This window comes from Notamacropus eugenii, chromosome 3, assembly GCF_028372415.1.
Source record: "Notamacropus eugenii isolate mMacEug1 chromosome 3, mMacEug1.pri_v2, whole genome shotgun sequence".
Lineage (NCBI taxonomy): Eukaryota > Metazoa > Chordata > Mammalia > Diprotodontia > Macropodidae > Notamacropus > Notamacropus eugenii.
This window is the reverse complement of record NC_092874.1, coordinates 180913238-180929270: the sequence shown is the minus strand read 5'-3', so window position 1 is coordinate 180929270 and position 16033 is coordinate 180913238. Positions and strand designations below refer to the sequence as shown.

General features: G+C 34.9%; 1 protein-coding gene across 1 annotated transcript; it reads left to right on the top strand.

Moving 5' to 3' along the window:
• The first annotated feature begins 15476 nt into the window (after positions 1–15476).
• Positions 15477–15821, top strand: LOC140531312 (large ribosomal subunit protein eL34-like). Its single transcript, XM_072650318.1, has one exon. It carries the CDS (start codon positions 15477–15479, stop codon positions 15819–15821), a length of 345 nt encoding a protein of 114 aa, XP_072506419.1.
• Positions 15822–16033: the final 212 nt, after the last annotated feature.

The window sequence follows — 16033 nt, the reverse complement described above, 5'->3', positions numbered from 1 at the left end:
GGCTTCTCTGAGGATGACAGTCATTTTGTAGAAGTTTAAAAAGAAAACCTACCAAAACTGTGATGTGAAAAATAACCTGGAGCAATCCTGGTGACCAAAATCAAAGCCAGCATCTCTGATCACTCGAGACAAGATGGGTTTGGAATGTTAAGTGAAAGAAGTAAAAGTTAGGAAATGCATTTTACTAGGGAATGTATGTTCCAACTGCTCAAGCATTGAAGACTGTATTATTCTGGAAAAGCCAAAATAAGGACAAGATACAAAAATCAAAGTAATAGGGATGATGGGAAGACTGCAGGGTTGGACGTAGGAATGTTTGCTGTTAAGTTAGAAGTTATAGTGTGTACTTCATAAAAACGCTTATCTTTTTCATTCACGTTGGAAATCTGAGCCTCTGTACTAATGGAAAATATGAAATCTTGTTTGTTAGGTTCAATTTAGAACTAGGATTGAGAAGCCCCTGTGCATTCTCTTTTCTATGTAGGATATTTATGAACCGGTGCATAATAAAAGTAAATGAACAGTCTCTGCACACAAGGAGCTCACTCTAACACTTAAATGAATCTGTAATCACATCAATATGTACATTCCCTCCATGGATACAGATTTCAACCCATCAATGCCCACTCATTCTGGGACTCTCTTCTTGATGTCTTTATATAAATTCACCACATGCAGTCCAACCAAAGTGCTAGACACCTTCCCTGCTTTCTTTCTCACATCATGAAGATGGCATGGAGCACATGTGCTTTCCCATAGCTGTCTTTTGCTCTTAGAACATAACCAGTCTATCTTTTTGATCACACATTGTTTTGATGATATGCTTCGCTCTGTTTCATCTCCATAGTTTCTTACTGGTTATGGGCAGCCTGTTTGCACTTATCATGTGCCTAATCCATTGAGCAATATTCAAATTTAATTCTTCAGTGCATGTAGTGTTACATATGATGAAGAATATAGGGAAGTATTGAGGTACAATGGGAAGAACACTGCATCCAGGGTGAAAGAAGTTTAAATCCTGTTTCTGTAACTTCATGTATGACCTTGGGTGAGTTACAAATACCTCTGTACCTCAATTTTCTCATCTCTACAATGAGGGGGTTGGACTACATGACTGCTCACTTAGGTACCTTCCAGGTCTAAATATATGGTCTTATTAACAGTATTAGCTGAATGTTTTTTGAAATGGGGTCATTCAGAGAGTGTTACAGCATAGGCAAGATAACGTATCTCTCCTTTGATTAAGCCATGGGCTCAACTTGTCCATTTGTAGCATCAGTGTCACACACACACACACACACACACACACACACAAACCATCCTTAGTCACTTTAGGAAGGGCTAATGAACTTGGTGTTAAACATTCAGGGATCTATTCTGTATAGGGTGTCTAATGGCATGGCATAAAATGGACACCAGGCATTCTCTCTCTGGTTTTTCCTGTATATTTAGTTAGGTCAGACTCATCTGAGTTGTTATTATTCTTGTCCAGGAAACTCTACAGTGTTCTGGGTCTTAATGCAGCTAGTATAATGACACCCACAAACAAGCAATCTATGGAATCTTGCAACCCAAAGGATATCCCCCTTCCACTTAGATTCTGTATTGTATCATCTTGACAATGGCAAACATTTTTGCTGAACGTTAATCCCATAGTTTTATGCTCCATCTTCTGCTCATCAGAGGACCATCAGGAAGGCTGTTTCCATTGTTATACCTACCAAGAAATCTTCCATAATATAGACATATGCTTGGGAGTCACATTGTTGGAAAAGAGCCTTTAAAGATGTATTTTAAAGATGTGTAAAGAAGCAAAAGCTTTTTTAAATAGTCAACAAACAATACGCATAGTAGGTTCATATGTTATCTATTATTTCAGGCAATTATGTGACAAGAAATATGTGGTCTCCTGTGGAATATTATTTACAAAAGCCTCCTTATTCCCTACTAATCCACTCATTACGGATAATCTAACTATATGTTTATCCTATTCTTTTAAATATTTTTGTAGATGGGAAAGTAGACAGATGAATTGTTAATAGTTGTTTTCTCAGTTGCCTTTTTGAAATTAATAAGTTTTGAGAATTTGATCATCCTTTGATATTTTCCCTTTTAACAACAATGAATAGATAGTATTTACATAGGATTTTAGGGTTTGTAAAGTATTTTACCTATATTATCTCATCTAATTGAAGTTGAATTTTCCGAGCATTTCATTTTGTTTAGCAGATGTTGATGGGTAAGGCTCCAATTTTCATGGTGGTCTTTTTGCAAATATAGCTAGTCTTAATTGGTGAGAATAATGAATCCCACGAAATGATCCCATGTATTTAAATTCACACTGTTTAAAATTATAATTATGTAAAAATGGTAGCTATTTCCAATGGAAATGTGCAGTGTGAATTTGAATAATGTGACTATTCAGGGAATTTGTTATTTGTACTTATTGGGACCTGGCTGTAAAGAAGACTGAATGTTCAATAGAATGGTATTTCTTACTGTTTTTTTTATGTATGCCAAAAACTCACTTATTTGCTTCTTCAAGGAGAACCTGTTAGCCATCCTTCTGTGTAGCCGGAACTTCCTTCCATCTTCTGCTTTTGTTTATAATGAGGATATTAAGTTACAACTCAGCAGTATGTCCACTCATACTTGACCATACATGACCATACATGACCTCTCATGTGGTCTTTGAACAGGAATAATTTAGAGCAGCAATAATATCTAAGTTAAAGTTTATAGATAGAAAAGCTGTGTGATTAATAACAACCTCTGTTTCCTTTTCTCCCATTCTACCACCATCATTACGAAAGTGAAAGGGGATTATACAGAACTGAGTGCCATTTTGTATATTCTCTTGTTTCATGAGTTGCCATAGCTAAAGAATTCATCACTAAGTGGTCAGTCAAGTCATAACAATCTTCTCCATTTTTAGGTAACCTGCTCTTGAGGAAACAAACTTATTCTGTTCCTGGGACTATACTCAAACCCATTCCAGTATAATAGGACCTGACCAGTTTCCACTCCACTAACATAGCCTTCAAGAATTAATCAATTATGGTAATTGATATTTTATGGAAGAGGATCTTAACTCCTTCCATGCTATAGTTTTCAAAGTACTGAGGATATCAATCATTACTTTTTCTTTTTTTAATCTGTTTATATATTTCATTTCTGCCTCTCTATATTATGAATTTTAAGTGTTGTGTGTTTTGTTGTTTTTGTTTTAGAGTCAGAAGTGAGATTAGGAATCATCTGATTCAACCCTCTTATTTTATAGATAATGGTAAGGTTAAATGACTTACCAAAATTTATACAGATAGCAGACTCCAGAGAAAGGATTAAAACCCTACTTCTCTCTTTTTCTGTGTAGTGGAAAAAGAATTGGACCTAGAGTTAGAAGATCTGAGGTCAATACCTGACTCCACCATTTAATATCCATATGGCCTTGGGAAAGACATATAATCTCTCTTAACCTGTTTCCTCATCCATAAAATGGGAATTAAAATACATGTAATTTATACCTTACAAAGTTATAATGGTCAAATGAAGTCATATATTAAAATTCTTAGTAACCACAAAGCTCTATCCAAGATAGATGCCATCTTGCTCAAATAGTTTAGAATGTGGTAAACATATCTTTTGTGAACCATCCAGTTCATAAGGGATTCTCTAGCCCAGAAGTGTATGTGTGGAATCAGGAGGAGAGACCAAGGTGCTCTCTTCAACCTCTCCAGGCTCCTCAGGGTCTTGGTAGCAGCTTCTGCCACTAAGTTCTTGGCTACTCAAATCTCAGACGCCAACTAGCTGAGTGGGTTTATATGAGCCCTATACAATGTGGCCAAATTTCTCAAGGAAACTTTACAGGTTTCCTGTACAATGCCACTTCTCTTATGAGTGATGTCTAGGTCATCTTCATCATACCCAATTCATGTCTCTGATGGGAATGATTGCATATTCTCCACTGACAAACATATCAGGACCTAGCATTTGTTACTTACATACTTTCAGCAGGAGTGGGGTGATTTGGTTGACTTACCCACTTGTTCTCCATTTTTATAATAATTTCTACAAATTTTCTCATTAGTAATTTTTGTTTGAGGAAATAAAGGAGCTACTTATTTGAATTAGAGAAATGAGGAGATAAATATTTCACATTCATATTCCAGGAAATGGCCAGGCTTTTTTTGTTTTTTCTTGCTTTTAGTGAGATAAGGATTATCACACATTTAAATATGGCGTCAAAGCTATATTTTAACTCTGATTACTGCCAAACACAATTCCAGAGGATCGATGATGATACATGCTATTCACCTTGATAGACTCAAGATGAATACTAAAACAGATTTTTTTATATGTCCCATGTAGAAATATTTTCTTGACTATATACATATATCTAAATATGTGTGCATATTTGTTAGAAGGTTTTCTTTTTTTCCTTTTTTTAATAGTGAGAGTCAAGCAGGACAGAAAATAAATACTTATTATTGTGGGGAAAGGAATATCTAAACATACACATACATACATATCTATATTTTATATTATATATATATAGGGTATCTCAAAAATCTTACAGCTTACCACTGCACTAAGACTTTTGGGACATTATGTGTATGTGTACACACCTAAATATGTGCGTGCATATATATACATACATGTGTATCTATATATATATATACATGTGTATCTATATATATATATATACACGTGTATGTATTTATATATATCCTGTCATGTAGATCTCCAAGCCTGTCTGAGATGATTTTTAATATAGTCCCATAGAAGAAGAGGAAGAAGCATTTGAAATGTTGCGGTAACATAAAAATAAAAATTCAGTAGGTTGATAGCTCTGCTTCTTTCTACAAATACATTCACTAGAAGTTAAGTTAATTCAACAAGCACATAGTAAGGATCTACTATACAGTAAGCATTATGCTAAAAGCTGCAAATAAAAAAAGTGGAAGGGAGCAAAAGTGGTTCCTGCCCTCGGATCTCCCAAAATGTGGGAGTAGAGGGAAGAAGCCAACATGCAAATTATTACATATGAATGAGATATATGTAGATATATCTATATGTAAATATAGATATGCCTTTGTATCTATATAATTTCATATATATACACACATATATGATAAACTGGAAATAAGCATAGATGGAAGACATTAATATTAAAGATTGGGGAAAACTTAGCACAGCGCCCAGCACTCTGGTACTCAATAAACGTCTATTGACTGATTGACAAAAAGACTTTTCACAGAATGTGGGATTTTATTTGGGACTTGAAAGAACCCAGGACAGATAGGATGCTGAAGAGTGGAAGAAAAGCATTCCAGGCACAGAGGGCATGTTGCCAGTGGAAATGCAGAGTCTGAAGCAAATAAAGAAAAAAGAACAGAACTTAGCTTAGAATTCTTAAGTCTTTTTGGTAGGGAATTCAATGGAAATAAATGTCAGTCTTTATAAAGATAAAGTATAATATTTATGGCCAAAGGGATAGTAAATCTGCTCCTATGACTGGTGTTATTAAGCTTTTTATGGCATGGAGCCCTTTAGCAATCTGGTGAAACTCCTGGACCCTTTCTCAGAATAATTATTTTAAAATTCATCAAACAAAATACATAGGGTTGCAAAAGAAAGCGTTTATATTGAAATACAGTTATCAAGTACATTTTTGAAGTTCATATAACCCAAATTAAGAAAATTTGTTCTAGAAAAAAGTGAAATCTAGTGAAATCTAAACCAAGTAAGATATTCCAAGGCAGGAATTATCACTAGCATGATGAAAACCATCATTATTATGAACATACTCAGTGTATTCTAAAATATAGTGTTTCCTAGAGCATTCTAGGAATTCCCAGACTGACCATGTAGAATTGGAAGAGAAAGATGAGGATCAGGTGACTCTAACTAAGCCTGTCATTTTACAAACAGTAAAACTAAAATCCAGAAAAATCAGATGACTTATTAGGAATCAAATAACTAGTGCTGGATGAGGGACCCCCATTCCAAATTCAATAGAGTTAGCATATATCAAATTCATGAGTTTAGCCTAAGACAGAATTTTCATGATGATTAAGTGAAGAACTAATTTAGCAATATCTTTCAAGTTATCCTAGAATTGAATAATAATACTGAAAAGATATTGCAGGCAATCAGTTGAGGCTTCTTCTAAGAACATTCTCCCAATAATTAGAGCTATCTAAAAATAAAACAGGCTGCTTAAGATGACAGTGGGTCTTCAAATGAGGGATAACCATGTTGGGTAAATTTGTAGACCAGATTGTTATTATAGTCTGGGTAGCATGGTTTCTGCTTGTTGTCCTTTGTTCATGAAGAAGACCAAAATGACATCACCATGATAAAGTGAAGTTTCAAGATTATTTCCAAGCTCTATTCTATCTCTGAAATTCTGAGATTCCAAATGTTCGATATATGAATAAAACCACTATTGAGAGAATTTCAATTCAAAGATTAAAGCTACTTTTCGATAATTTTCCTATTATGTTTAATTTATAAAATAATTTAATGCTTCATTCTTTGCTGTTGCAGGAGGTTGTATCTTACCAGAAAATCTCCATGTTCAAAAAACATTTCATCATTCAGCATAAAGGATTTATTTATTCAGGGAAATATTATGAAAAATGGAGATGACCAAATGTGTAGTGAGAGTAAGGGATAAGTAATGTGTTCCATATAATATAATAGCACATGTGCTCCACTGAGATCCACACAAAGTCAAAAGAGCTAAAAGAGAATGCCCACAAAACTGCAACAAGCTATGCCCAGGATGCAAACATATGGATGGGTTAGAGTCTAAAGCATTGTAAGTAGAATCCACATCATTTAAATCATAAAGTGATTGAAGTATCGGTGTCAAACTGATATGTGATATGTAAAATCATTCTCGGTAACCAACATTCATTTCTATGAACATTTATAAATGCATAGCATTCTAGAAGTCCTTTTTTCCCCAAATAGTAATTTTGTTAAAAGTTTATAAAGGTTTTTAATAAGGGAGAATATTTAGCAGAGTTGAAAACTTCTCCCACCATAACTGAATACTTTGACAAAACTAAACACCTCTCCTAAGTAAAAATTACATAGGAGACATTCAGTACTGTTTACCTGTGGAAAGAGTAATTCAGAAAATTGATAAGTCAGTTGATCAAAACCCTTGCAAACAAAGCTTCTTTTGTAGAAGCTCACTGTTTCCCCACTTAACATCTAACTCACAAATTATCCTTGGGAAAACTCAAGGTTAGAAAATATATAAGCACATAGATGTGTGTGTGTGCATGTATACGTGCATGTGTGTGTGTGTGTCTGAGTGTGTGTGTGTATCGTGGTATATTCAGCAAAAAAAATCACCAACAGAAGATCATTCTCAGGATTTGACCTCAAAATACCTTGAATAAATTAGTTTTACACAGTAGTTCCAGGAATACCACAAGCATGTTCCTGTTGGCAACATTTCTGTCAGAAACTATCAAGGAGAGACGAGCCAGGTCGACAGAAGCTCTCTAGAGGAAAACTGCTTAAGTTAATACGAATCTTTAAGCCCAAGCTTGAAACAGCAGTGCTTTAGATAAAAGCTCCCAGTAATATAAATATCTTCAGTAAGTTAGATGCCCAAGAAAAACCTTTCATAAATCAAAGTTTTCAAGTGGAGACCCTCACTATTTGTGAGGACCAGAGGTTTGGACAATATGGGCAAGAAAGCTCCCAAAGATGTAGCAGTTTGTGTGGGTAAAACTTTCCTCCCCAGAATATTTAAACTCAAAGGTAGGATGTGTGAGACAAACAAGGCAATCACTGTAGTGAGCAACAATCATGCATTCATTTTTTTTTCCCCAGAAATTGATCTGTGTAATTTGCATTCAAAGAAGTCTGAATCCACAGTAGATTCCTTGGTCACTTTTTTCCTACTCATAAAGTTCCATAATGGGCAAAGACTTCCATTTTATAACTGACTGAAGAATCCTTATTCAAGAAAATCACATTTCAGCATTTGGTCTATATAGTTGATTATATTTGTTTGTTTTTTGTTGTTCAGCTGTTCAGTCATTTCTGACTCTTTCTGATCCCATGAACCATAGCACACCATCCCCCTTTATCCTCCACTATCTCTTGAAATCTGTAGAAGTTCATGTTCATTGTTTCCATGACACTGCCTACCCATGTCATCCTCTTTCATCCTCTTCTCCTTTTGCCTTCACTTTTTTCCAACATGAGGGTGATCTTTTTGAATAAGTACAAATTATTTGTTTCAGCTTTAGTATTTGACCTTCCAGTGAATAGCCTGAATTAATTTCTTTCAGGATTGACTCATTTTATCTCCTTGCTTCCCAAGAACTCTCAAAAACCTTTTCCAACACCGCAATTCAAAAGCATTGGCTCTCTGGTGCTCAGCTTTCCTTAGAATCCAACTTTCAAAGACATACATTGCTACTGGAAAAAAACCATAGCTTTGACCAACCTTTGTCAGCAAGATGATATCTTTGTTTTTAGTATGATCTCAAGATTTGCCATAGTTTTCCTTCCAAGAAGCAAGCATCTTTTAATTTCATGACTGGAGTTGCTGTCTGCAGTGATCTTTGAGCCCAAGAATATAAAATCTGACACTGCTTCCATTTCTTCTTTCTCTTTTTGCCAGGAACTGATGGGTCAAGTTGCCAAGATTTAATTTTTTTATGTTAAGTTTCAAGCCAGCTTTTCACTCTCCTCTTTCACCCTCATCAAGAAGCTTCTTAATTCTTCTTCACTTTCTGCCATTAGAGTGGTATCATCTGCATATTTGAGATCATAGATATTTCTCTCAGCAACCTTAATTCTGTCTTTTAATTCATCCAGCCTGGCACTTCACATAATGTATTCTGCATAAAAGTTAAATAAATAAGGTGACATCATACAGTTTTGTTGTACTCCTTTTCCAACCTTAAACCAATCAGTTCTTCCATGTCTGGTTCTAACTCTTGTTTCTTGGTCCAAATATAGGCTCCTCGGGGACAAATAAGATATCTGGTACTCCCATTTCTTTGAGGACTTGACACATTTTATTGTGATCCACACAGTCTAAGGCTTTCGTGTAGTCAATGAAGCAAAAGTAGATGTTTTTCTGGAACTCTGTAATCCAGCAAATGTTGGCAATTTGGTCTCTAGTTCCTCTGCATCTTCAAAAATCAGCCTGCTCTTCTGATAATTCTCAATTCACATATTGCTAAAGTCTGGCTTTCAGAATTGTAAGCACAGCCTTGCTGAAATGTGAAATTAACACAATTGTTCAGTAGTTTGAACATTCCTTGACATTGCCGTTCTTTAGGATTGGGACATAAACTGATCTTTTCTAGTTCCAGAGCCGCTGGTGAGTAGTCCTAATTTGTCAATATATTGATAGAGCACTTTATAGCATCATCTTTTAGGATTTTAAATAGTTTATCTGTAATTCCATCACCTTCATTAATCTTACTCTGTAATGCTTCATTCTCCAAGATGTCTGGCTCTAGAACACTAACCATATAACTGTATTTATTGGTGATTTAAAAATCTTTCTTGCATAGTTTTTTTGTGTGTTCTTACCATCTCTTCTTAATCTTTTCTACTTCTGTTAAGTCCCTACCATTTTTGTCTTTTATCATGACCATTTTTACATGAAATGTTCATTTGATATCTCTAATTTTCTTGAAGAGATCTCTTGTATTTCCTATTCTATTATTTTCTTCTATTTATTTGTGTTATTCATTTAAGAAAACCCTTTTATCTCCCTTTACTATTTTCTGGAATTCTTCACTCAGTTGGCTATATCTTTCCCTTTCTCCTTTACTTTAACTTTCCTTCTTTCTTTAGTTATTTTTAAAGCCTTATCAGAGAGCCATTTTGTTTTCTGGATCTTCTGGTTTTTTGAAATGCTTTTTTGTTACTGTCTCCTGTACTACATTATGAACCTTTGTCCATAGTTCTTCAGGCACTCTATCTATCAGATCTAACCTCTTGAATCTATTAATCACTTCCACTTCATATTCATAAGGGACACTGTTTAGGTCATGCCTATATAGTCCGATGATTTCCCCTACTTTCTTCAATTTGTCTTAATTTTGCAATAAGAAGCTCATGATCTGAGCCACAGTCAACTCCAGGTCTTCTTTTAGTTGCCTAGAGCTTCTCCACCCTTTACTGCAAAGTATATAATCAGTCCAATTCCTATATTAACCATTTGATGATGTCCATGTGTAGAGTCACTTTTTGGATCATTAAAAAAAAAAAAGTGTTTCCTAAGACCAGCAAGTTATCTTGACAAAACTTTCTTCAGTTGTTTGTTTTGAGATTATACTGTTGGGTATCTTGGGACTTGTAGTGGCTTACCTCCTACATAATGGAAGCATTACAATAGCTCTGCTGGACACGGATAAGGCCTATTGGAGCCATCACTAAATTGAGAGATTGTCTCCGACTATTCTGTATTGAGATGTATGTCCCTGCAGGAAAAAGTACAGTCTGAGGGAATTTAATTACTAAACTATTTTGAAAACAGAAGTTGAATGATAGCTGTAGAAAAGTTTTATGCCATTTGAAACTACAATTCCAAAATACCCATGAAAATAATTTTTGTTAGCCTATCCCTAATTGTTTTAGGCATTTGAATCTTAAGACATTCCAAATTCTTAATGTTTGAGTATTTGTATCTCAGTTAATGGCCTTGAGTTGGCCTCAATGTCAGAGAAACAGTAAAGAAAATCCAGGTGCACTGGCTGACACATTCCTATCATTACTTCTTTTCTCTTCTATAATCTCTACTACTTGTGAATTCTTCTCCCCCAATCCCATCCCCCAGAAACATAGAAGAGACTCAGCATGAAGTTTTTATTAGCACTCAACCATCTGAGGCTTTGACAAATGTTCTTGTTTACTATAGGGCCAACAGGAAACCAAGTAAAGAGAGTTGTTTTAAGAATACAATTTCAACCTCTCCTCTTCAAGTCAAAAAGAAAACTGAAGCTTGAATTACAAAATCTCTTTTGCATATTGTTTTTACCAGCCCTGAAAGGAAATTTTTATTAACTACTATTAAAGAACTATTTTAGTTCTCTCACAGAAGTTCACAAAAGGAATATTACACTGAACTCTTACCATAAGCAGAAATTATTGTTTCCAATAGAAATAATATTAGACACTTAGATGTCATGGAAAATAATGTGTAAACTTTGGATGGGATAGGAAATTTATTCTTTACTCCTCTTTTTCAAGTATTATACAATTGGAAACTTCATGAAAATTATCAATGGACTATCTCTCTACGAAACAGATTCTTTTTACAAACATATAGTGCTTTTAGGCAGATTGTCGGACTACATAGTCATATAAAACTAGAGGGACAAATTAATTTTAGCAGCTATTTTGGGATGGATCACTGAAGTTGTAGGCTTCCTCCTCCGCCCCAATTCACAATCCAATATTAACTCATAATCTCTTTCATGTGCTTTGGTAATTGTAGTCTTTGAAGACAATCTATGAATATGCATTTGGCCTTTAGGCACTTTAATTGCCATTTCATCCAATTAACAGATAATTAAAAATGCTTCATGTAAGTACCTTTTTTCCCTTCCTTTTATCACTAAAGAATACATAGTGCCAATAATCATGGATTGTAGGAAGTATTTCACGTCAATAGTGGATCTTACAACATATCAAAAGTAAGCACGATCAATCTCTCATTCTCATTGTGTCTGAGTTTAGTTTCTTTCTCCTTTTTCTTGGATTTAGACTTCATTGTCTGGCATTCTCTTTTCACAATCCATGTTCATATTATTCAATAAATGCTCCCCAAAGTTTCCTATATTGTGAAAATAATTTTCCTATGCTTTGGATTGTTTTGTAATAATGATTTTTTTAATCATCCTACAACACATAGTTATTATCACTTTCCACACTTACCTTCCCTTGGCGCTGGGCCATTATGAGAATCTTCAATCTGAAAACATGTAGCATGCTTGGCTAAAATAGAGGATTTATGTTTTAGATATTTCCTTTTAGAATGTTTATTTGCCTAACCTCTCATTTTTTACAGATTTTGGAAATGAAAATCCACATTGCATATTAATCTGTACTACTGAATAGTAAAACAGCAGGCAAATGGCAAAGGAAGTCCACACGATTCTTTTGTTTTCTTCAGCCTAAAATGAGGATAAGTGTGAACATCAATCAATTCACAAACATTTATTAAATGCCTGCTATGTTCTTGGTACTGTGTTAGGTGGTGAGGATACAAATTCAATGAATGAAATGATCCTTACAAGAGGCTTAGTACGCAAACTATGGCTCAGTAGAGAATGAATAGTTCATTCATAAACAGAAGTGTCATGAATAGATTGAGCTCTTGTTTAATAACTCAAAGGACTGGTATCAGAGATTCCTTTACTAGATATAGGGGAGGTGATGATTCGTGTTAGCTCAGTTTATTTCTTTTTAAATGACTTCCATAGATAAATGCATCTATTCCTCTAGGCTCTATTCTGGCAGGGGAAACTAAACAAGAGTGAGGTTAAGGTAACAGAGATTACTAGCTTGAACTTTGTGTAATCCACCATCCAAACAGAAAATAATTATTGATGTATGAATAATACCTAGATGTGACTATCATAACTGCCGAGGCCAGCTTTACACAAGGGTGGGATAGGTGGTGATTGAGAAAAGGAGAATGATTTATGGGCACTGGAAAAGGCCCCCAGGCCTCCAGCTCTTTCCATCTCATTGGGAATTGCCAAGCTAGATCTAGAAAAGACCTTAGAAATTACCTTTTCTAACACCTTCATTTTAAAGATGAAAATACTGAGACAAACTGAAGTGAAGCAATTATGTACAGCTAGTTACGGTAGAATCTAGTTGTCTTGAATACATCCTTGCCTCATGTTTTTGCTTGATGATGTACCTAAATTTCCACTAATAGGGCATACAAACCCCCAATGGGATAAAAATCATAAAATGAGATATTAGTTGTTCTACTTCACTATGCTCAGTTCTGGTTCTGAGATGAATCACATGAGTAATAAGTCCAGGGCAGCTCAGTGGCAGTTGATAAAAAACTGGAACTGGAGTCAGGGGAACCTGAATTCAAATCCGGCCACAGATACTACTGTGTGACCCTGGACAAGTCAATAAACCATGTTTGACTCAGTTTCTTCATCTAAAAAATGAGCTAGAGAAGGAAATGGCAAACCACTCCAGTATCTTTCCCAAGAAAAACCCCAAATAGGGGTCACAAAGAGTTGGACATGACAAAGACTGTCTCTTGAGTCTTTTTGTATTTCCAGCTCTGACCATAGTGCCTGGTTGTTGTGTTTACCCTTCATTCTCGAAGAGAACTATAACATCAAGATGATACAATGACTTGCAATTAACCTTGGCCTGGTATGTAGTAGATTCTTAATAAATGTTTTAGACTGACTGACTGACTTCACCATTTTGCAGTCTGGTGAAGCCTGTGGACTCCATCTCAGAATATTTTTAAATGCATCAAAGTTTATAGGATTACAGAGGAAACCAATTATATTGATATAGTTATCAAAATATATATATTTTAAAAGTTCCTGGTCCTAAGGTTAAGAACTACTATAAGTCTCACATTATGGGTAGGACCTGACAACTCTGAAAAGTTTGCCCCAGCAATCTTTTCTAGTGAAATAAGTGAATTCTCCCTGTTCCTGTCTATTCTTTTCTGAGCCCCTTTCCCCACCATGAAAATGTTCCTCTCACTATTCCCCTTTGTAAACTTCCAATCCCAAAATGCTTTCTATTGTATCAAGATACACCACTAGAAAAGAATCTGATGTCATTTGTTCTAGTATTAGCACAAATTTTTCAGTGTTACCTCTCCTAGGTATTGCACTTGAGCCCTATCCCTAATTGTAAGGGAAAAAATGTTGAAGACTACATTAAGTGCATTACCTGATACCAACAGGATTCTAGTGACCTTTTGTTCAAACTTCTTGAGCTAACTTGTGATGTATTAAATGGTAAATTTGTAAAGGATTCCAGATCTTTTGACCTTGTATAAAATAATATTGTTTTATGTAAAATATAAATATATATAAATATAATATATTGTATTAATAATATATTCATGATTTATTTGTAATAGGATATATTTATAACACACTACATTTATAATAATATATGATATTATCATAACTAATATAATTATTACAATAACATAATGAAGTATAATATATTATATATAATAATTATATATTTACAATATAATTATAAATATAATTGCATATATTATATTATATATATGTAATATATAAATGTATAAACAGAGGACTTTGTGTTTGATGCTGGAGGTGAGGGGTAACCACTGGAGTTTGCTGAGTAGGCATGAAGGAGGTATAGACCTGAACTTTAGGAAAATCACTTTGGTGTTCCAACAGAAGATATATGTGAGTGAGGAGAGATTTGAGGCAGGCAGACCCACCAGCAGACTATTTCAGGAGTCCAGGCATCGGGTGATGAAAGTCTGTATCAGAGCATTGATAGTATCAGAAGAGAGAAAGAGGAATATTCAAGAGATATTGCAAAAGTAGAATCAACAGACCTTGCAATAGATATAGATATATAGGAGATGAGAGATAGTAAGGAGTTAAGGATAATACCTAGATTGTGAGCTTGATGTACTGGGAGAATGGTGTTACCTTCTATACTTAGAGGAAAGTTATGAGGTAAGAAGGGATTGGATATGTTGTATTTTAGATATCCTGATCTAGATGTCTGAAAAGACAAAAGGAGTCATGATGAAAGAGTTAATAGCCCCTGTGAGTCTAGACAGAGTATTCAGTTTATTGTTTTGCTACTAAACTGCATCACATTTCTTTATTATGACAATCAAATTGGAGACCAAAATTGGATTCAAAATGGCCTTGGCAGATTAGTTTTAAATAGAGAAAATGAAGTCTAATAGAGGGAGAAAACCATTAGGGAAACAAACAGCTTGGGTGTGATTCAATTCAACAATTATTTATTGAGTAGCATATGGATCCATGTACCCCTCCATGACCATGATATTACTAAAACATGATAGCAAGTCTCAGGCTCCAGAACCTGAGCAGAGGGTTAAGAGGAGAGACACTAAGAAGATTCAAGAGAAAGATATAAAAAGTAGCTAAAGGAGTTAGACTCTTTTACCCAGTGGAAAAAAAAAAAAAAGAGGAAATGGAAAGTGACCAAAAAGGTTAGCAGAGACAGAGAGAGACAGAGACAGAGAGAAGGAGAGAAAAAAAAGAGAGGGAAAGATAGAGACGGAGAGATAGAAAGATGTGAAGGAAAGAGTTCTGACTTTGAATTGAGAAGAAATTGGTTTAAATTTTGGTTCCATATTAGCTCTGTGATTTTGGGCAATTAATCTCAGTGTCAGTTTTCTCATCTTTAAAATGTGGGTAGGCACTTCCTCTTCCCTCTTCTAGTGACAGACCTGACAGAAATTAAAAATGGTTCAGCATGTGACATATCACCATAGGCTGTCCTACACTACAGCATCCAACAAAACTCGACTGTCACAAACCCCACGTAACAGAATTATTTACCTTTATACCAAGAAAGTTGGAAGAGCCCCAAAATCAGCCTGTGGTGTGTGCCCAGGAAGACTTCAAGGTGTTTGTGCAGTGAGACCTAAAGTTCTTATGAGGCTATCAAAGACAAAAAAGCATGTCAGCAGGGCTTATGGTGGCTCCATGCGTGCTAAATGTGTCTGTGACAGGATCAAGTGTGTTTTCCTGATTGAGGAGCAGAAAATCATTATGAAGGTGTTGAAGAGCACAATCACAGAGAATTAGATCGTATATAAACAAAAAGGAAGTATTAGGAAAATATTCTAGAAGTCAGACATTAGTTTTTTTAAATATTGAGTCCATATATATATATACATATACATATATATGCTCTGTGGCAGACTCAGCTAATATCTATACATCACTTTACAAAACTTAATAATCTATAGACATTATAACTGTTACTATTATTATTATTCACAGTAAGAAGTCACATA